Source organism: Hyperolius riggenbachi, chromosome 7 (assembly GCF_040937935.1).
Source record: "Hyperolius riggenbachi isolate aHypRig1 chromosome 7, aHypRig1.pri, whole genome shotgun sequence".
Lineage (NCBI taxonomy): Eukaryota > Metazoa > Chordata > Amphibia > Anura > Hyperoliidae > Hyperolius > Hyperolius riggenbachi.
The window spans coordinates 12,767,265-12,786,590 of NC_090652.1; the positions used below are offsets into that span (position 1 = coordinate 12,767,265).

The following is a 19,326-nucleotide window of genomic DNA, read 5'->3' on the forward strand; positions in this document are numbered from 1 at the left end:
TGTATTCTTAACCGCCCAAGGCCACTGTCAGCAGCAGCCCCACTTCAGTATAAATTATCAGATGACCCCCTCCCCCAGTATAGGTAGCCAGAAGATCCTTCCCCCTCCCTACAGTATAGGTAGCCTGATGACCCTTCCCTCCAGTATAAGTAGCCAGATGACTCCCCCCCCCCCCTTCCCTCCTGAACAGGTAGCCAGAAGATCCTTCCCCCTCCCTACAGTATAGGTAGCCTGATGACCTTTCCCTCCAGTATAAGTAGCCAGATGACTCCCCCCCCCCCTTCCCTCCTGAACAGGTAGCCAGAAGATCCTTCCCCCCTCCCTACAGTATAGGTAGCCTGTTGACCCTTCCCTCCAGTATAGGTAGCCAGATGACTCTCCCCTCTTCTGTGTAGATAGCCTGATGACTACCCCTCCCTCTAGTATAGGTAGCCATGTGACCCTTCCTTTCTCCCCTATTATAGACTGCTGCCCACCCTCCCTTGACCTTGTGGCGCCCTAGGCCGTGACTTAATTCCGGCCCTGGTTACAGGTCTTGAATGTCTTTTTTCTTTGATTCAGCGAATTGCAGGAAGTTCTTGCTGTCGGGGTTGAGCTTGTGGGTCAGCTTTACATCGCGGTGAGGAACCATCTGGTAATATCGGAACATGTTGGCCAACTCCTCTGCTCCTGGGAACCCCAGCCTTTCGTAGGCCTCAGGGGTGATCTGCAGGCAAAGTAATAGAAGATTAGGGGGGAGAGCAGGAGAAAAGGAGGGCGGGAGAGGTGGATAATCGACTGTAGTGCGTTTTGGATCGATCAAGTCTAAGGGGAAATTCTAATTTCCTTACAAAATTGAATAAAATTCTAAAACTGCATAAATATAGATCCTTTTTTTTTATTTCATTGTATTAAAATGATCTTTCTGTTTAATCTGCAGTTTGGGGGATTGTTGTCCTGAGACTCATATAAAACGACTAATTGAAAACAATGAATTTTTCTCAAAAAGGGTAGAATTCCCCTTTAAATCCAGTCATCGGGGAGAGACTTTTTACACTGAAGCCAGACTAAGGGCTTGATTATTCACAAAGCCCTGCTAACTGCTAGCACGCTTGTGATAAGTTCTGATCACGCGCAAAGTCCCCATTCACCACTATGCAAAGTTTTGCGCGCGGGACTTTGCGCGCGATGTGATTCATAAAACGGTGTCAACCTACTTAGCACCCTGCTTATCACGCCCAAAGGTGCTAAGTAGGTTAGCACGGCTTTGTGAATCAAGCCCTAAGGGTGCATACAATTTTGATTTGCCAGTCACTGGCCAATTTTACAATTTCCACATAGTACGAGGCAGCGCCGTTTCTGGGGGTGGGCCATGCAGGCGACCGCCCTGGGGGGAGGGGGTGCGCTCCAGTGCTGCTGGCCCTAGTAGCAAGGGCTGTAAACAGTGATAAGCTGTTCAGTGTTTAACCCCTTCACTACTATTATTACACAATTGTTATATCATTAATTAGCTTGATTGATGTGTGTGCTCCAGTGCTGCTGGCCTAGCAGTGATAAACCGAAAGCTGTTCAGTGATTAACTCCTTCACTATCACTACACTATTGTTAAATCATTAATTAGCTTGATGCCATTTGTGTGACAGTCAGAGTGTGTGCTGCAGGCAGCTGCTATGTTTCTGTTTGTGTGGCTGTGCACAGACCAGGCCAGCTGCTGCTTGCTGGCCAGCTATTAGCCTTAGGTATAGGTTAGGGATTAGGGGATAGGATTACTGTGTTATTGTGTAGTTAGTACTGTAGTACTGCAGTCAGTGTGCTAGTAGTTGTTAGAGTAGTAGTACTACTGTATTAGCTTTCTACAGAACTGCTGTGCTGTGAGCAGTGCCAGTGTGACAGTTAATGTGCACTAGTGTCTTCTCCTCTGCTGTCTGACTGTCACTTGGCACGTGGCACTTGGCACGTGTCACTTGCCACGTATCACGTGTCACTTGCCAAGTATCACATGGCACTTGCCAGTTGCCACGTGGGCACTTGCCAGTTGCCACGTCTCACGTGGCACTTGCCACGTGACACTCGGCAAGTGCCACGTGGCAAGCGCCATGTGACACATGGCAAGTGCCACGTGACACTTGGCACGTGTGCACTAGTTGTCGAGGAACAACCGTGAGAAACGCAGGTGAATCTGGAAGATTCGCAGTCGTTTTCCTGATCGCTTCCTGGTTGGATCTGTGCAGCCATTGCAAGCGAAAATTACATTCCTTATTTTAAAAGACAGTTTTTTCCTTTGACCAAATGGCAGGAAACCTGCGGCAGAGTGTCCCAGGCACCCAGCTGTGCTAAGGGCCCATCCATCAGATGAAGTAGATAAGCAGCCTGAAGAACCAGTTTAGAGGAAGGAGAGTGAGACTCCCCGGCCCCAATCACAACAGGGAAGCCGACACGTAGCCTGCTGTTCCAGAGCCCTGGTGATACCACAGGGGTCCTACCCCTCATGTCTGGTATCAGGGCGCTGGGTAAATCGGGACAGACCTGAAAATGTTAGTAAATCTGCCCTGACCTGTACGGTTCTGTGAGATAGAGCCCATATATGGGTAGATATGATTTCTGGTCCCCAGGACAAGGGGAGGACTCATCTCATATTCTAAGGGGGTGTGTGGCTCCCGCCCTCACTCCCTCCTACTGGATCAGGGGCATAAGAATGGCAGAGGAGCCAAACTCAGTGTCCTCCACTTTGTACATCATCCTGATTACATTCTTGCCAGCTTGAGGAAATGCCTGCACCTGGTTTGTTTGGACTTTGCTACTGAACTGAACTGAAACCAAGAACTTTATGAGTTTGCCCAGAAGGACATACTGTATTTCCACGAACTAAGTATTTACTCCCTTTTATTTTCATACTGGCTATTAATGTTTCTAGAATTGTTGATTTTAACGATTTTCTGTATATATTAATTATTTATATTGCATTTTAATAAAGCGACGCTAAAACATCATTTTGTGTATTCAGCTACCCTGCTATTCAGCCGCACAAACTGAACCCTGACTTCTGAATAGTCGCTACTATTGTTGCTAGCTAGACAGAATAGAGTGTGTTTAATTGTTTTATTTGCAGGTCTAGACTCAGCCAGTCAGTGGGCTCCTCTGTCACATGGTAACAGAGGTTGTGGCAGTTATACCCTGAAATAGTGTGTAATTTGTAATTACCGTAACTCACGGGCTCCCTTCTAGTCGATCTGCTGCCAAAATTCCAGCGGTTTCTGCGCACAGCTTGCATGGTCTGTGTGCCGAAACCGATTGGAAGGCATTTTGCGGTCCGGCCACTAGGGGCCCTGTGACACTAGTGTCTTCTTCTCTGCTGTCTGACTGTCACTCGGCACTTGGCACGTGTCACTTGCCAGTGGCACTTGGCACGTGTCATGTGGCACGTGGCACTTGTTACGTGTCACTAGCCAAGTGTCACTTGCCAGTTGCCACGTGTCACTTGCCACATGTCACATGGCACTTGCCACGTGTCACTTGCTACGTGTCACTTGCCACATGGCATTTGCCAAGTGCCACGTGCCACTTGGCAAGTGCCAGGTGGCAAGTGCCATGTCACATGTGGCAAGTGCCACGTGACATTTGGCAAGTGACACGTGCTCCGTGCCAATTGCCACGTGCCACGTCCGGCATGCTCCTGGCACACATTACACCTGCTGCTGCTGCATTGCCCTGCTCCTGCTGCCTGTGCAGCTCCCACCGCCAGGACAGGGTGCCACAGGCCACTGATACCACCTATATTTAACCCAAAACACAATTGCTGCATAATTTATTAGAGGTGTCTTGGCTGAAAACTGTCATGTCCCAGTTGTGCAGTTGGACTTTGGACACAATGTGGGCTGCACGACCGCTGTCTGGAACCTAGGCCTAATGTTAATCGACAGCCATTTTTTTGGGGGGGGGATTTTAAGTCTCCACATCATCAATTAGTGTTCCCCTTTAAAAAATAATGATGCTACATTCCTCATTTACCATAAAAAACGTTTTTAAAGCAATTTAAAGGGAACCAGAGAGGATGAAATATACATACCTGCGGCTTCCTCCAGCCCCATACGCACGGATCGCTCCCACGCCGCCGTCCTCCGCTGCCTGAATCCGCCGCCACCGGGTCCCGTCATTGCCGCCAGTCGGCCGGCGGACGAGGCCAATTCTCCGCATCACAGGGTGCCCTCCCCATACAGATACGCATGTGGCTGCCTACTGCGCAGCCGCATGCGTACGGGTATGGAGGGAGCCCCTGTGATGCGGACAATTGGCCGCGTCCGCCGGAAGTGACGGGCCCGGTACCGGCGGATCCAGGAAGCGGAGGATGGCGGCGTGGGAGCGATCCAGGCTTATTGGGCTGGAAGAAGCCCCAGGTATGTATAAAATCATTTTCTATTTTGGCTGGCCTTTAAAGGGCACTTTCGGTTTTTCTATCCGGATACCCGAATCCACCCGGATAGCCCGCATAATGCGTTTGGGTATCCACATGTACGCGGATATCTGAACGATTGGATTCGGATATCTGATCCGTATATCTGGGTACCCGGATCAATTCGGATTTTGAAAAGGGGTATCCAAGCACCCCTGGTCACCACTACGTTTGTCCTCCTGTGCAATGGCCAGCCACTTCTGGTTTCCAATGTTTGGGATAGTGGATCAAATGTTTGGCAGTCCTGACAAAGGCATAAGCATGGCGAAACGTGTAGTGACACCACTGGCACGCCAACAGTGAAACGCACATTTGATCTACTATCCTTCACATCAAAAGCCACGGGCCATAACACTGGGAGGACGAATAAAGCAGTGTTGTCTGCATGTGCTTCATGTAAGTGTTTTTAAACTTTTTACGACTGCAAATAAAAGGTTAATGCCCAACTGGAGACCTCCTCCATTTTCGTTTTTTTGCATCAGTTACTTTCTGTAAGAGAATGTCATAGTTTATTTCATAATGTGTCTCGGGGGATAAAGCATCCTTCGTCAGGTAAATGAGTGATTGTACAAAGGATGGCAGTTTCCTGCAGACATACAAAGAGGCAACTATAGGATTGACGATACAATAACCGGAACGATGGCCGTCCTCACCTGGCTGTCTACGATGTTCTTGCCGGACACCTTGGACATGGTCTCGGCATACTGTTTAATGGTCAGCTTTTCCGCACTGACTCCGATATCCTTCCCAATATATTCTGATGGTTTTTGAAAGATGGAGCGCACCACACCACCCAGATCTGCTACTGATATGCCGTCCATCGGAACATTGCCCATCGGAATCACTAAAAGGAGAAATAAACAAGTGTTGGTAAAACCAGTCTGTCCTCTGGTCAAGCAGGGAAAGTCATTGTAAGGGAGAGTATGTTGAGTTAACACAAGGTTTTAGGTTTTTTTTTGTAGCGTTTAAAGTCCACCTATGACTAAAAAGAAAAGTATAAATACCTCAATTTTTTGTTGATAAGGAGCCTAATCACATAAGTCACATCTCCATCTCCACCTATCGGCTTCTAGGAAGGGGAGGTGTGGCCAAAGGCTCACTCCAGTGACTCCACCCCCTGCCATTGGTATGAATGGAAGAGGCGTGGCCGAGGGTGGGAGGTTGTTCTCAGGGCGTGTGAGAGGGAGCCTGACAGTTACAGGGAGCAGTTCAGGTCAGGTGATTACCTGCCCATTTCTAAATTACTAGTATTTACATTTGTGTTTTATAACTTCTGTGAGGACCGTTTCTATTAACAAAAATGTGCAAAATCACCCTAAATTTTCACTGATCAGTAATCCAGTTATAATGAATGGTGAGATCCGATAACCTCTATTGCCTATTGATCAAAAGAACATTAGGCAAGAGATCTGTCATGGCGGATGTCTGAGGATGAGTCGTGACATTGGGGGACATCTGGTGTACATTTTTAGAGTTGCTTATTTTTGCTGCTGTCAAATAGACCAAATTGTACTAAAGGCACAATTTTCAGCCCCTGACGATCAGATAAATGCGATTGGAAATAAAAGGTTGCAGTACATCGATTATTTCACCATCAACAAACCAATCTGTACTTCCTACACCAAAAATAAGCCCTACTTAGAATTCATAAATGAGTCAATGTAAATAGTGTCCATGCAGGTACAGTATACATGGAAAAATTAAAATCCTTTGGCAATAGAATGCAGCAGAGCAGATAGACCATTTAACAAGGAACGCAGCCAGACACCCCCAAAAGAATCCTACTCAGAAGACGCCATGAGACCCAAAACAATAATAAGGATTGGCAAGTGCCCGACTCTCGGTAAATGTAGATAAAATATGACATCCCCTGAAAATAAGCATAAGCCCTATATGAAATTTGAAATATCCGCACACCATATAATGCGGGGTGTGCAAGCCACAGGATCAATATAATAGCACAAGCAACAAAAAGGACAAAAATCCTGAAAGAAGTCGGCTGCACCACCAGAGTTGCTTGGATACCCCTGATCACGAGCACGAGTGATCACGAGCATGACTCCGCCCACTTCCGAATTGACTCGTGATCACGTACATACGGAACCCCTGGAAACCCCTCCGGAGCCGCAATGCTTTGGGCAGGGATCGCTATACAGCTGCAATATGGCTGTATAAAAATCCCTGGAATCTTTTCCTATTTCTTAAAACTTTTTTTTTTATTATTTTTATGTTCAGAGGGTGGGAAATAAAAAAAATAAAGTCGTGGGGTCCCCCTCCCGAGTCTTTTTAACCTATTGTCTCCCGTGCAGGCTGGGATAGCCAGAATGCGGAGCCCCAGATGAGTGGGGTTTTGCACCCTAAGCTACACCAGCCCGCATAGTCGATGGTATGGCGGGGCTCTGGGGGAGAGGGGTGGCAAAGCCTTCGCCTCCCCCCTCGGAGCCCTTGTCCAATCCAAGTCACCGACTCCCTGGAGGGGGGTTCATGGTGGCATCTGGGAGTCCCCTTTAGGAAGGGGACCCCCAGATGCCAGCCCCACTTCCAGGAGAAATGAGTCTAGGGGTACAAAGTACCCCTTACCCATATCCATAAAGGGTTAAATGAAATAAAAACAAAACGACGAGGAAAGTCCTTTATTGTTCTAAATTAACCAGAAATACTTACCTGTATCTTTGAATTTCCCTCCAAGGCTTCCCATTGGTCTATTAACAGACCAATGGGGAGCCTTGCAGCCAAATTCAAAGATGCTTTAGCTTTGCTATATTAAAGTGATTGGGAACCCATATTTAAATAAAAAAAAAGTCAGATACTCACCTAAGGAGAGTAGGCTTTGGGTCCCATAGAGCATTCCCTCTTCTCTCCCGGTGCCCGCTTTTGCGCTGGCTCCCCTGTAGCGGTTTTCCACCAAAGGGATGCTTCAGAAATGCTTTGGGAGTCTGAGTGTTCTTGAAGACGGGCCGCTCTACACTGCGCACGCCCTCTATGACGCACTCGCACGTGCGCAGTATGGAGCCGCCTGTCTTTGTGAGGACTCGGCTCCCGAAGACTTCCAAAGTCCCCGCGGCGGGGGATTTGAGCGGGGGAGCCAGCGCAGCTCCGAGGGCACCGGGAGAGGAGAGGGAAGGCTCATTAGGACCGAGCCTTCCCTCTCCTTAGGTGAGTATCTGACTTTTTTTTATTTAAATATGGATTCTAATTTCTCATTAGCTTTAAGAGCTGCGTCTCTGTCCTCCGCGGCTCCCGGCGGAAATTTTTTTTAAAGGTACAGGTAAGTATTTCTTGTGATCTCGGGTAACTCATGATCACAAGTCGGGTAACGAGTGCGATTATGGGTCCATATGTAATCGAGAGCTAATCACGGATGCAGATTACGAACTTATGATCGCAAAAAACAGCTAGTGATGGGCACCACTTAATATGTATTAATAAGCAAAGTATTTAGTCAACAAGGTCAATACAGTCATAAAATCAGTTAAAAAACAACCTGCGATGGTGGGACATGCATATGAAGATATTGGCAAGCCAAGATGGTGCCTCCCTCTGCCGTTATCCGATTGTTGTGGTTACCCTTAGATTGGCAGACCGTGTCCTGGGATACTGTATGTACTGTATGTACTGTATGTATACTGTATGTAGCGTCTTGGCTTGCCCATATCTTTTTATGCATGTCCCATCATCGCAGGTTGGTTTTTAAATGGTTTTATGGTGGTGGCAGCATCATGCTCTGGAAGTGCTTCTCTTCAGCAGGGACAGGGAAGCTGGTCAGAGTTGATGGGAAGATAGATGGAGCCAAATACAGGGCAATCTTGGAAGAAAACCTCTTGGAGTCTGCAAAAGACTTGAGACTGGGGCGGAGGTTCACCTTCCAGCAGGACAACGACCCTAAATATAAAGCCAGGGCAACAATGGAACGGTTTAAAACAAAACATATCCATGTGTTAGAATGGCCCAGTCAAAGTCCAGATCTAAATCTAATCGAGAATCTGTGGCAAGATCTGAAAAATGCTGTTCACAAACGCTGTCCATCTAATCTGACTGAGCTGGAGCTGTTTTGCAAAAAAGAATGGGCAAGGATTTCAGTCTCTAGATGTGCAAAGTTGGTAGAGACATACCCTAAAAGACTGGCATCTGTAATTGCAGCAAAAGGTGGTTCAACAAAGTATTGACTCAGGGGGCTGAATAATTACGCACACCCCACTTTGCAGTTATTTTTTTTAAAATGTTTGGAATCATGTATGATTTTCATTCCACTTCTCACATGTACACCACTTTGTGTTGGTCTTTCACATGGAATTCCAATAAAATTGATTCATGTTTGTGGCAGTCATGTGACAAAATGTGGAAAACTTCAAGGGGGCAGAATACTTTTGCAAACCACTGCATTTGGTGGTGCAGCCAACTTCTTTCCAGATCTCTGAAAATAAGACCTAACGCATCTTTTAAAGCAAAAATGAATTCAAGACCATGTCTTATTTTTGAGGAAAGATGATCAAGATTTTTCTGCCATTCTCAATCGATCCATTTGACTTATTTTGGATGGAAATTGAACAAAAGATTGCTCGGGCGGCCATGTTGCAGCACCGATTCTCTTCCGATTCGATAAAATGATTGAATTGGAGAGGTCAGTTAGGACACAATATCGAGTAATGTATGAGCACCCTTAGGACTTTATGATATACATTACTGAGTTGTTAAGATTTAGTTATCAGTTGGTCAGTTGGAGTGTAATTGTAAAATCTTACCCAGCTGGTAGGTCTTCCCATCCTGGGATTTATGTGGCTTACTGACGGTCAAAAAATTCTCGAAGTAGAAGGCAACTCTCACGCTGGTCATGGGCACATGGATCTCTCTAAAATATTCTTCTGCCTCCCCTTTTCCGTCAAAGTGCTGGACCTGCAGCTTTCCACCGGTCAGCTTGTGGACATTTTCCAGGCTGCTGAAGACCACATGCTTCAGGCCGTGCTTCTTACACAAGTCCGCAATCCGTTTACCCTGCAAAGGAAGAATGTGTCCAGCAATGTTAGTAGTGTGGGCCTCTCCACCAGTGGTGGTTACCCTGTCCATGTCCCTGAGCATATCTGACCGGATCAGTGAATAATGGCACACAGCGCCTATGCATAAAAATGGCGCCGCTTATCGCTATTTATCGTTAGTACTGCATAATAATGGCGCACAGGGGAAAAAAAGAAAAACGGCACACACTAACGTTATTTATCAATAGTGGCCCACAGTAATGTTATTTATCAATAGCGCCCTACATAAGCCAAACTGCAGGCGTTATTTAAAGTGAACCTTAAGTCAGAAAAAAAAAATGAGTTTTACTCACCTGGGGTTTCTACCAGCACCCTGTAGCAATCCTGTGACCTCGCAGCCACTCACTAATCCTCTGGTCCCCCGCTGCCAGTTAGTTTCGTTTTTGCCGACAGGCCCGTCAGGACTGGCCACGCGTAGCTTTTTCCGCATTCCCGACTGTAATTAGCGCTATTGCGGGCCGCAACGCGTACAAAAATATGCGTTGCCGCATTACGAACGCATAGATATGCGGCAATGCGTATTTTTTTACGCATTGCGGCCCGCAATAGCGCTAATTACAGTCGGGAATGCGGAAAAAGCTACGTGTGGCCAGTCCTGACGGGCCTGTCAGCAAAAACGAAACTAGCTGGCAGCGGGGGACCAGAGGATTAGTGAGTGGCTGTGAGGGCAAAGGACTGCTGCAGGGGGCTGGTAGAAGCCCCAGGTGAGTAAAACTAATTTTTTTTTTTCTGGCTTAAGTGTCCCTTTAACTGCAAAACGGGGAATGGATTTAATGTAACACTGTCAAGGTTAGGGTTAGGCAACACTGGGGGGGTCTTAGGGTTAGGCACCATCAGGGGGGTCTTAGGGTTAGGCCCCACCAGGGGGGTCTTAGGGTTAGGCCCCACCAGGGGGGTCTTAGGGTTAGGCCCCACCAGGGGGGTCTTAGGGTTAGGCACCACCAGGGGGGGTTTAGGGGTTAGGGATAGGTACAGAGAGGGTTCTGTGTGTTAACGGTAAATAACAATAAGGCTTTAACGGTAAATAACAATAAGGCTTTAACGTTAAATAGCGATAAGCGGCAAACGGATTAGCGGCAACACCATGCGCCATTATTCGCAGGCGCCATTTTCAGATGGATGCTATCTGACAGCTTCCTTTTAGAGAAACATCAAACTTTCAGGGCTCGTTCTTATTAGGGGTGTTTTTGCCCCTTTTTCAAGCCGAGGTGATTTTCATAATCGCCCATAAAACGCTTGTGCAATGAATCTCTATGAGAAGGTTCATATCAGCACGTTGCGCCTGCTTTGCGGTCAGCAAATCGGTGTCTGTGCCATTTTTGAGGTGTTTTTGCTATAATGGAAGGTATAGGAAAAACGCAAAACGCTCTCAAAAATCGCTTTGTGCAGAGATTATTGCGTTCGCGTTTTTAAGAATAAATACATTGTACTTATTATTTTTCGGGTCAAAGAGTTCACTTCCTGACTTGTGTCAGGGAGTGAATTACAAAACTGCTCTAAAAAAGAGCTTTAAAAAGCGCTTTTACCAGAAACGCAGCCCGGGAGGGGGGGGGAAAAATGCGCACAAAAACGCAAAACACTTGCGTTTGTGATTTTAGGTGAGAATGAGGCCTCATGGTCAACTCTAAACTACTGGTGCCTTTTCTTCACTTTAATAACACTGAGAATTGGGGGTTTACATCAGGATCAGAATGAACAAGACTTCTCTCAAACTTGTCCCCAAGTCCCACCCACTGTCAGGTTTTGTGACTACCTGGAAAAGGTAGCTAAAGTGTACCTGTCTTTTAATCTTTGAAGCAAAGTAAGCCTGTAATAACATTAAAGGACACCTGAAATGAGAGGCATACAGTACAGAGGCTGCCATATTTATTTCCTTTTAAACAATACCAGTTCCCTGGCTGTCCTGCTGATCTCTTTGGCTGCAGTTATGTCTGAATCACAAACCTGAAACAAGCATGCAGCTAATCCAGTCAGACGTCAGAAACACCTGATCTGCTGCATGCTTGTTCAGGGTCTATAGGTAGGAGTATTAGAGGCAGATGATCAGAAGGACAGCCAGGCAATCTGCTTTTTTTTTTTTTAAAGAAAAGAAATTATGTCAGCCTCCATATGCCTCTCACTGTTGTTAAAATGTTGCTATCTTATGACTGCTCAGTATGTGGCGTCAATGTTATTTATTTTTGGTCTGAAGCTTATGTATTGTCCTCTGATGTATTTATACATCTCAGTTGGCTTTTTTTTTCAAGCTAAATAAGCCCAGTTTGTCCAGCCTTTCTTGGTAAGTGAGATCTTCCATCCCCCTGATTAATTTAGTTGCTCGTCTTTGTGCCCGTTCTAGAAGGTCAATGTCCTTCCCATAGTGTGGTGCCCAAAACTGTATCCCATACTCCAAATGTGGCCTCACAAGTGAATTATACGGAGGGAGTAGTGTGTGCCCCTCCCCCTGTATCATGTCCCCGCCCCCGCATTATCCCATACTCCAGATGTGGCCTCACAAATGATTTATACAGAGGGAGTAGTGTGCGCCCCTCCCCCTGCATCATGTCCTTCCCCCAGCATTATCCCATACCCCAGATGTGGCCTCACAAGTGATTTATAAAGAGGGAGTAGTGTGTGCCCCTCCCCTGCATCATGTCTCCTCCCCCCGCATTATCCCATACTCCAGATGTGGCCTCACAAATGATTTATACAGAGGGAGTAGTGTGCGCCCCTCCCCCTGCATCATGTCCTTCCCCCAGCATTATCCCATAACCCAGATGTGGCCTCACAAGTGATTTATACAGAGGGAGTAGTGTGTGCCCCTCCCCCTGCATCATGTCCCCGCCCCCCGCATTATCCCATACTCCAGATGTGGCCTCACAAGTGATTTATACAGAGGGAGTAGTGTGTGTCCCTCCCCCTGCATCATGTCCCCACCCCCCGCATTATCCCATACTCCAGATTTTATTATTATTATTATTTAGTATTTATATAGCGCCGACATATTACGCAGCGCTGTACAGCGTATATATACATATCTTGTCACTAACTGTCCCTCAAAGGAGCTCACAATCTAATCCCTAGCATTGCCATATGTCTATATTATGTAGTGTAAGTACTGTAGTCTAGGGCCAATTTTTTTTTTTTTAGTGGGAGCCAATTAACTTATTTGTATGTTTTTGGAATGTGGGAGGAAACCGGAGTGCCCGGAGGAAACCCACGCAGACACGGAGAGAACATACAAACTCTTTGCAGATAGTGCCCTGGCTGGGATTCAAACCAGGGACCCAGCGCTGCAAGGCGAGAGAGCTAACCACTACGCCACCGTGCTGCCCAGATGTGGCCTCACAAGTGATTTATACAGAGGGAGTAGTGTGTGCCCCTCCCCCTGCATCATGCTCCTCCCCACAGCATTATCCCATACTCCAGATGTGGCCTCACAAGTGATTTATACAGAGGGAGTAGTGTGCGCCCCTCCCCCTGCATCATGTCCTTCCCCCAGCATTATCCCATACCCCAGATGTGGCCTCACAGGTGATTTATACAGAGGGAGTAGTGTGTGCCCCTCCCCCTGCATCATGTCCCTCCCCCCAGCATTATCCCATACTCCAGATGTGGCCTCACAGGTGATTTATACAGAGGGAGTAGTGTGTGCCCCTCCCCCTGTATCATGTCCCCGCCCCCCGCATTATCCCATACTCCCGATATGGCCCCACAGGTGATTTATACAGAGGGAGTAGTGTGTGCCCCTCCCCCTGCATCATGCTCCTCCCCCAGCATTATCCCATACCCCAGATGTGGCCTCACAAGTGATTGATACAGAGGGAGTAGTATACTAGCATCTCAAGATATAATTTCCCGTTTTCTGCATCCCAGAATTTTATTTGCTTTAGCTACCGCTGATTGGCATTGTATTTATAAAACGCCAACATATTACACAGTGCTGGACAATAAATAGGCATACATACAATGTTAACAAGGGGTGTCAGACAGAGAGGTAGCACACGCTTATACAACAAAGCACAAGATGATACATGCAAACAGAGTATAAGATACATGATAATGCGATTTTACAGAAACTTAACAATTCAAGTCTGAGTTTGTCCATGGGAAGGGTGTCATTGGTGGCTTTGTAAGATCATGAATTACACTCTAGGGCAGGTATGTCAAACCAGTCCTACGAGGGCCGAGATCCTCACACATTTTTGACACAGCTTAAATTAATTGATGGGTCTGAATTAGGAAGGGTGTGGTCCATCAGGTAGAACACATTCTTTTCTTTCTCAGTCCATCCTAAACACTGGCATGGATCTGGCCCTCCAGGCCTGGAGTTCGATACATGTGCTCTAAGGGGTGGGGGGAGACAAAGACAAAGGCTTACAATCTAAAGGGGACAGTGGAAGGACACACTACGTAGGGCTGCGGAATAGGTGCCCGGCTGAGAGAGTTAAGGTTTGGTAGAGGGGGTAGGACATCTTAAAGAGGTGTGTGGACGGCCAAGGTAGGGGAGAGTCTGAGGATGGGAGAAGGAGAGGCTCGTGAGAAGTCCTGCAAACACACATGGGAGTAAGAAATGCGTGGGGGGGTCAAGCGGAGGTCATTGAAAGACTGGAGGGGATGGTCAGGTCTACAGTATATCTGTGGGCGAGCTCAGAGATGTAGGTCTTGTGAACAGATTTGTAGGCCAGTAGAGAGACTAGCGATAGTGGCCGTCATGAGATATCTTGTACCTGTTTTCAGAAGGTAAGTTATATTAAATTGAGCTAGTAGGAGCAGCTCTTACCTGGGCTGCTTCCTTCTCCTTGCTATTATGCTCGAAGAAGTTGGTGACCACAAAGGCTCCATAAGCTCCATTCAGAGCAGCCGACAGGCTCTTCTCGTCATTCATATCCGCTGCCACCACCTCGGCTCCGGCCTTCCTCAACTTCTCAGCTGCCGGCTTACTGACATCACGGGTCACCGCCCTGACCGCAAACGAGCAGTCCTTCAGCAGAGCGCTGGCCACCGAACCACCCTGAGCTCCTGCAGAGACAACACCAGACAGATGAACAGGATGCTGGCACTCTCCAGGCCCTGATCATGAACGAGCAGTCCTGCAGCAGAGCACTGACCACCGAACCAACCTTAGCTCCTGCAGAGACATCAGACAGCTGAACAGAATGCAGAGCACTGACCACCGAGCCACCATGAGCTCCTGCAGAGACAACATCTGACAGGATACAGGTGCTCTCCAGGCCCTGATCATGAATGAGCAGTCCTTCAGCAGAGCGCTGACCACCGAACCGCCCTGAGCTCCTGCAGAGACAACACCAGACTGCTGAGCAGAATGCCGGTGCTCTCCAGGCCAGGGGTGCGCAGACGTATCCAAATGGCCAATTTCACTACCTCCATAGCATGAGGATCAACAGATTTGAATAATGTGAACATATTGTGTAGGTAATCTCTCATACTAAATGGAAGAGGTACAATTGGCCAATCAATATTGGATGTGTGTATGCACCAGCTCCTGATCACATGACATATGCTATCATCCTTCTGCTCCCAATGCATGTCATGTGATCGGAAGCTGTTGTAAGGTAGCATAGAGTTCCCGTGCCGTAGATGGGAGGAAGAGGAGGCCCAACACAGTGCTGAAGCAGGTAAGTATTGCAGCTCTCCCTCCACTACTCTGCAAGGTGAGAGGGCGGAGGAGCAGGCCCCCATAGCTCACACCACCCATGCCCCTCCCCCCGGTCACAAGGGCCACAAAAGCAATACAGTGTCAGTGCATGTCCGAGTTCCAAACCACGCATGACAGTTGTACTGTATGAGTTCATGAGCTGTGCATGTCCAGTAAAGGGAAGCCCTCATGCATGGAGGAAAGAAGGTGTAGACACAAGGTGTATGCATTAAGTTTTCTAGCCTCTGAAAACTTAGTGTACACACAAGGCACTGTGCCATGACAAACACTGCCCTGCCTGACCAATGTGGACACATCAACAAACACCACACCTATCCGTGTAATTAGTAATTGAGTAGAAACTGGCACAACAGCCATAGCAGCTTCTATGGGGCCCAGGAGTAAAGGGGAACTCACTATGTTTACCTCTTGGTGTGAAGGGAGGTGCTTCTTGCGCTTAAAAATTGTTTCTACAAATGTGAATCTCATTACCAGAGTCAACGTAGACTGTGTTCAAACTGCATCATTCCAATGCTTGGGCTGGACGGTGGAAGGCACAGTTTGAATCTGTCTGAGAGGAAAGTTGTTGATAGCACAGATGTGTCTGAGGTCCTGACTAGGTACTGGTACCGCTGTACACACTTGTGTGATGTAACAGTGCAGAGGCGCCGCTGACCTAAGCGGGTTGTGGAATTTAATTGGGGTAACAGTGAAACAATGAAGGGTACCCGAAGGACACTGAGGGGTCTCAAAGACTCCGGGGGGCTAGGAGAAGCCACAGGTAGATAAAAATCAACCTATGAGGTTTCCTGCTGGGCCCCCTAAACTAGACTAGCTCTGTGCCCCTCCCATTCCATGTGCAGCCCCCTCTTCCGTGTGTAACTACTATGTACCGCAACCCCTCTATCTATTATGTCCACTGGGCATCAGCTTTTGTTGTCTATTTGTAACCTTCTCTTTCATATGTCCCCTGACGAGTCTGACCGATGGCGAAACATGTTGGACGAAACATGTTGGACGAAGCTAACCTGAACGCCGGCTTTTACCTTGAGTGTGGAAGATGCAAGGTGGTGCCAGTGCTAGCATGGAAGGATTTGTAACCTCCCTATTTGTAACCTTCTCTTTCATATGTCTTTCATATGTCCCCTGATGAGTCTGACTGATGACGAAACGCGTTGGTAACCTGAACATGGGTTTTTATCTTGAGAGTGGAAGGTGCCCGTGGATTGGACAGAGGGTAGGTGTGGGATGCTGCATGAGCCGTGGCCGGATGACCATACATACTTATATATGCTGTATAACGACCTACACTTGTGAATTCTTACAATAAAAAGCATACCATTCTATTCATTATGTTCTCCTGGGCCCCTCTGTGCTGTTTCTGCCTCTCCCTGCTGCAATCCTGGCTTGTAATTGACGGTTTTAGGCAGTGTTTACAAACAAAAGTCATAGCATGTGATAGGCTGAGAGTAGCTCAGTGTGTGAGTCATACAGAGTGTGCAAGGGGCCTGGAGAGGGTGTATATAGCTTCTATCCAATTACAAGCAGCACAGCATATTCCTGCCTGACTGTCTCAGCCCGACAGAGCCGACAGAGGAGAGAAGATTAGATTATATAACAGATAATACAGCCACTGTGTAACTAGGAAAGGCTGCAGTTAGACAGAGCACATTAGAACATGTATAGGAACTTATAGGATAGAAGAAATAAGGCTCAAAATGTTGTTACAGAGTCTCTTTAAAGTGAACCCGAGGTGAAAATAAACTGATGAGATAAACAATTGTATTTATCCTCCTACTCCTAAAAATGACTTTTTTAGACATCCCAGGATTTTATTTTATATTTAAAAATGTAGAAAGTAGATTGAATGTTTTGTTGTCTCTGCTCAGTTGCAGCCTATTAAGTGTCCCTAAATGACCCTTTACCTCTCCCTCTGCTCTCAGAAATATGTAGAAAAATGTATTCTATCAGGAAAACTTTTATGGCTGTAATTTGCTTATCAGTGATGATTACTATATTCCCGACAAGGTCCTGACAGAAGCTGTCACTTCCATCCTTAAAAATCAACTCTTTCAGGCAGCAAAATAAAACAAGTAAAACCGCCTGGTTATTAATATGTTTTGCACTGTACATACACACGTTTATCCCATCATGTCACATGTCGCATCGGATACACTTTAAAGGACAACTGTAGCAAGAAGTATGTGGAGGCTGCCATATATATTGCCTTTTAAGCAATACCAGTTGCCTGGCTGTCCCTTCTGATCCTCTGCCTCTAATACTTTTAGCCATTGCCCCTGAACAAGCATGCATCATGTCAGATGTTTCTGACAATATTGTCAGGTCTGATTGGATTAGCTGCATGCTTGTTTCTGGTCTGATTCAGACACTACTGCAGCCAAAGAGATCAGCAGGGCTGCCAGGCAACTGGTATTGTTCAACAGGAAATAAACATGGCAGCCTCCATAAAACTCGCACTTCATTTGTCCTTTAAGGCCTCTTGCACAGTAGGACGTTGCGTTTTGATGCAACATTAAAGTCGCAACGTACGGTAAGTTACAACGCAATGCCCCCAAAAAATCGCAACGCACCTTAATGCCCCGTTATCGTCGCATACAGTACAGCCTACAGGCAATGAAAAGTATGCTTCCAAGTCATTACTGAGCATGTGCAAACAGTCTAACGCAGCTAACAACGTGTATAACGCACAGCATGCAGCACTTTCACTGAACGTGCAGTGTTAGTCACCAACGCAACGTGTGCACAACGTGTGTTGATTTTACATTGCAGTGAGTTATTCTGCGTTAAATGGTGTTTTAACGTGCGACTTTAATGTCGCACTGTGAAAGAGGCCTTAAAGTGAACCAGAGACGAAGCACCCTCGTGTATTTTACCATATAGATCAGTGGGTACATTAGAGAAAACACCTACCCTGCTTTCTGTTTCATTCTGCACTGCACAGCTTGCTTCTTATGAACCCTGATAAAATCCCCGCCTGAGCATTCAGTCTGGCTTTGCTATAATGACTCCGCTATAATGATTCCTGAGCAGAGCCAGCAGGGGGCAGGCTTGGGCTTGAAAAGGCACCAGAGTACACAGACTGAGCTATAAATATTCCTGAGCAAAGCCAGACTGAATGCTCAGTCGGGGATTTTATCAGGGCTGATATCAAGCAGGGCGAGCAGTGAAGAATGAAACAAAGCAGGGTAGGTGTTTTCTCTAATGTTCCCACTGATATATATGTGGTAAAATACATGAGGGTGCTTCGTCTCTGGTTCTCTTTAAAGTTGGCCATGGCAGGATCTCAGGAGTCACAGGAATATTCCCCATCTGCTGCACAGTGGAGTACATAGTACATAGGGCCGCTGGTGCACACCAAGAGTGCTTCTGAGCGATTTTCAAAACGCCATCGCTTTGAAAAGCGCTTGGCTAATGCATTAGAATGGGATGGATCACACCAGAGCGATGTGATTTTCTCCCAAATGCAAACGCAAGTCCTGCAGCATTTTCGCTGCTTTCTGGGGCGATTCAGCCTCAATGTTAAGTATAGGAAAGTGGAAAATCGCTCTGAAAAGCACTCGATCAGAGCGATTTTCCAAGCGTTTTTGTTACAGAAGCTGTTCAGTTCCAGCTCTACTGTAACAAAAAATAACAAACGCTGCACCAAAACGCTGCAAAAATTGCTAGGCATGCTTAGAAAATCGCTAGGCACATGCCTAGAATCCCCTAGGAAAATCACTTTAAAAAGCGCTCAGTGTTTGCGATTACGCTAAAGCTTTTTGGTGTGCACTGGCTCATATTTGCAGTCTCTGCAGATTGACCTTTCCAGGAAGCGTCCAGCTTTCTCCCACTCACCTGTGGCTCCTAGAACAGTAATAATCTTCTTGCCAGCCATGACGGATGAGGACGCAGAAGGCTGCGGGCGATGGTGGACGTCGCAGGAGTTGTTCTGTAGAGAACTATGGAGGGAATCCTTCTTCCTTCTGTAGATCACACACAGTCACTCTGCAGGCTGCACTCCTCCCAGCACATGAAAGAACGTGAGTATTTATCCACTTATATTGGGTGGGGCTGACTCTGTTGCAGAGAAGGAGCCAATAAGGGTTTAGCCTGCAGCATAGTTTGTCACGCACGTGGCTATATGTGACAGAGTCCTGGCTGCACCCTTCATTGTCCAATCCAGCGCTGAGGAGGCAGCAGGGGCTCTGTGTTACCTCCTGCAAGTC

The 19,326-nt window shown here is 47.0% G+C and overlaps 1 protein-coding gene across 1 annotated transcript; it reads right to left on the bottom strand.

Moving 5' to 3' along the window:
- Positions 1-305: 305 nt before the first annotated feature.
- Positions 306-19,116, bottom strand: LOC137525386 (nmrA-like family domain-containing protein 1). Its single transcript, XM_068246459.1, has 5 exons — positions 18,956-19,116; positions 14,225-14,463; positions 9,172-9,421; positions 5,083-5,273; positions 306-706 (listed from the first exon to the last, which is right to left on the bottom strand). Exons 1-5 carry the CDS (start codon positions 18,993-18,995, stop codon positions 527-529), a joined length of 900 nt encoding a protein of 299 aa, XP_068102560.1. The 5' UTR covers positions 18,996-19,116; the 3' UTR covers positions 306-526.
- Between the last annotated feature and the right edge of the window lie 210 nt (positions 19,117-19,326).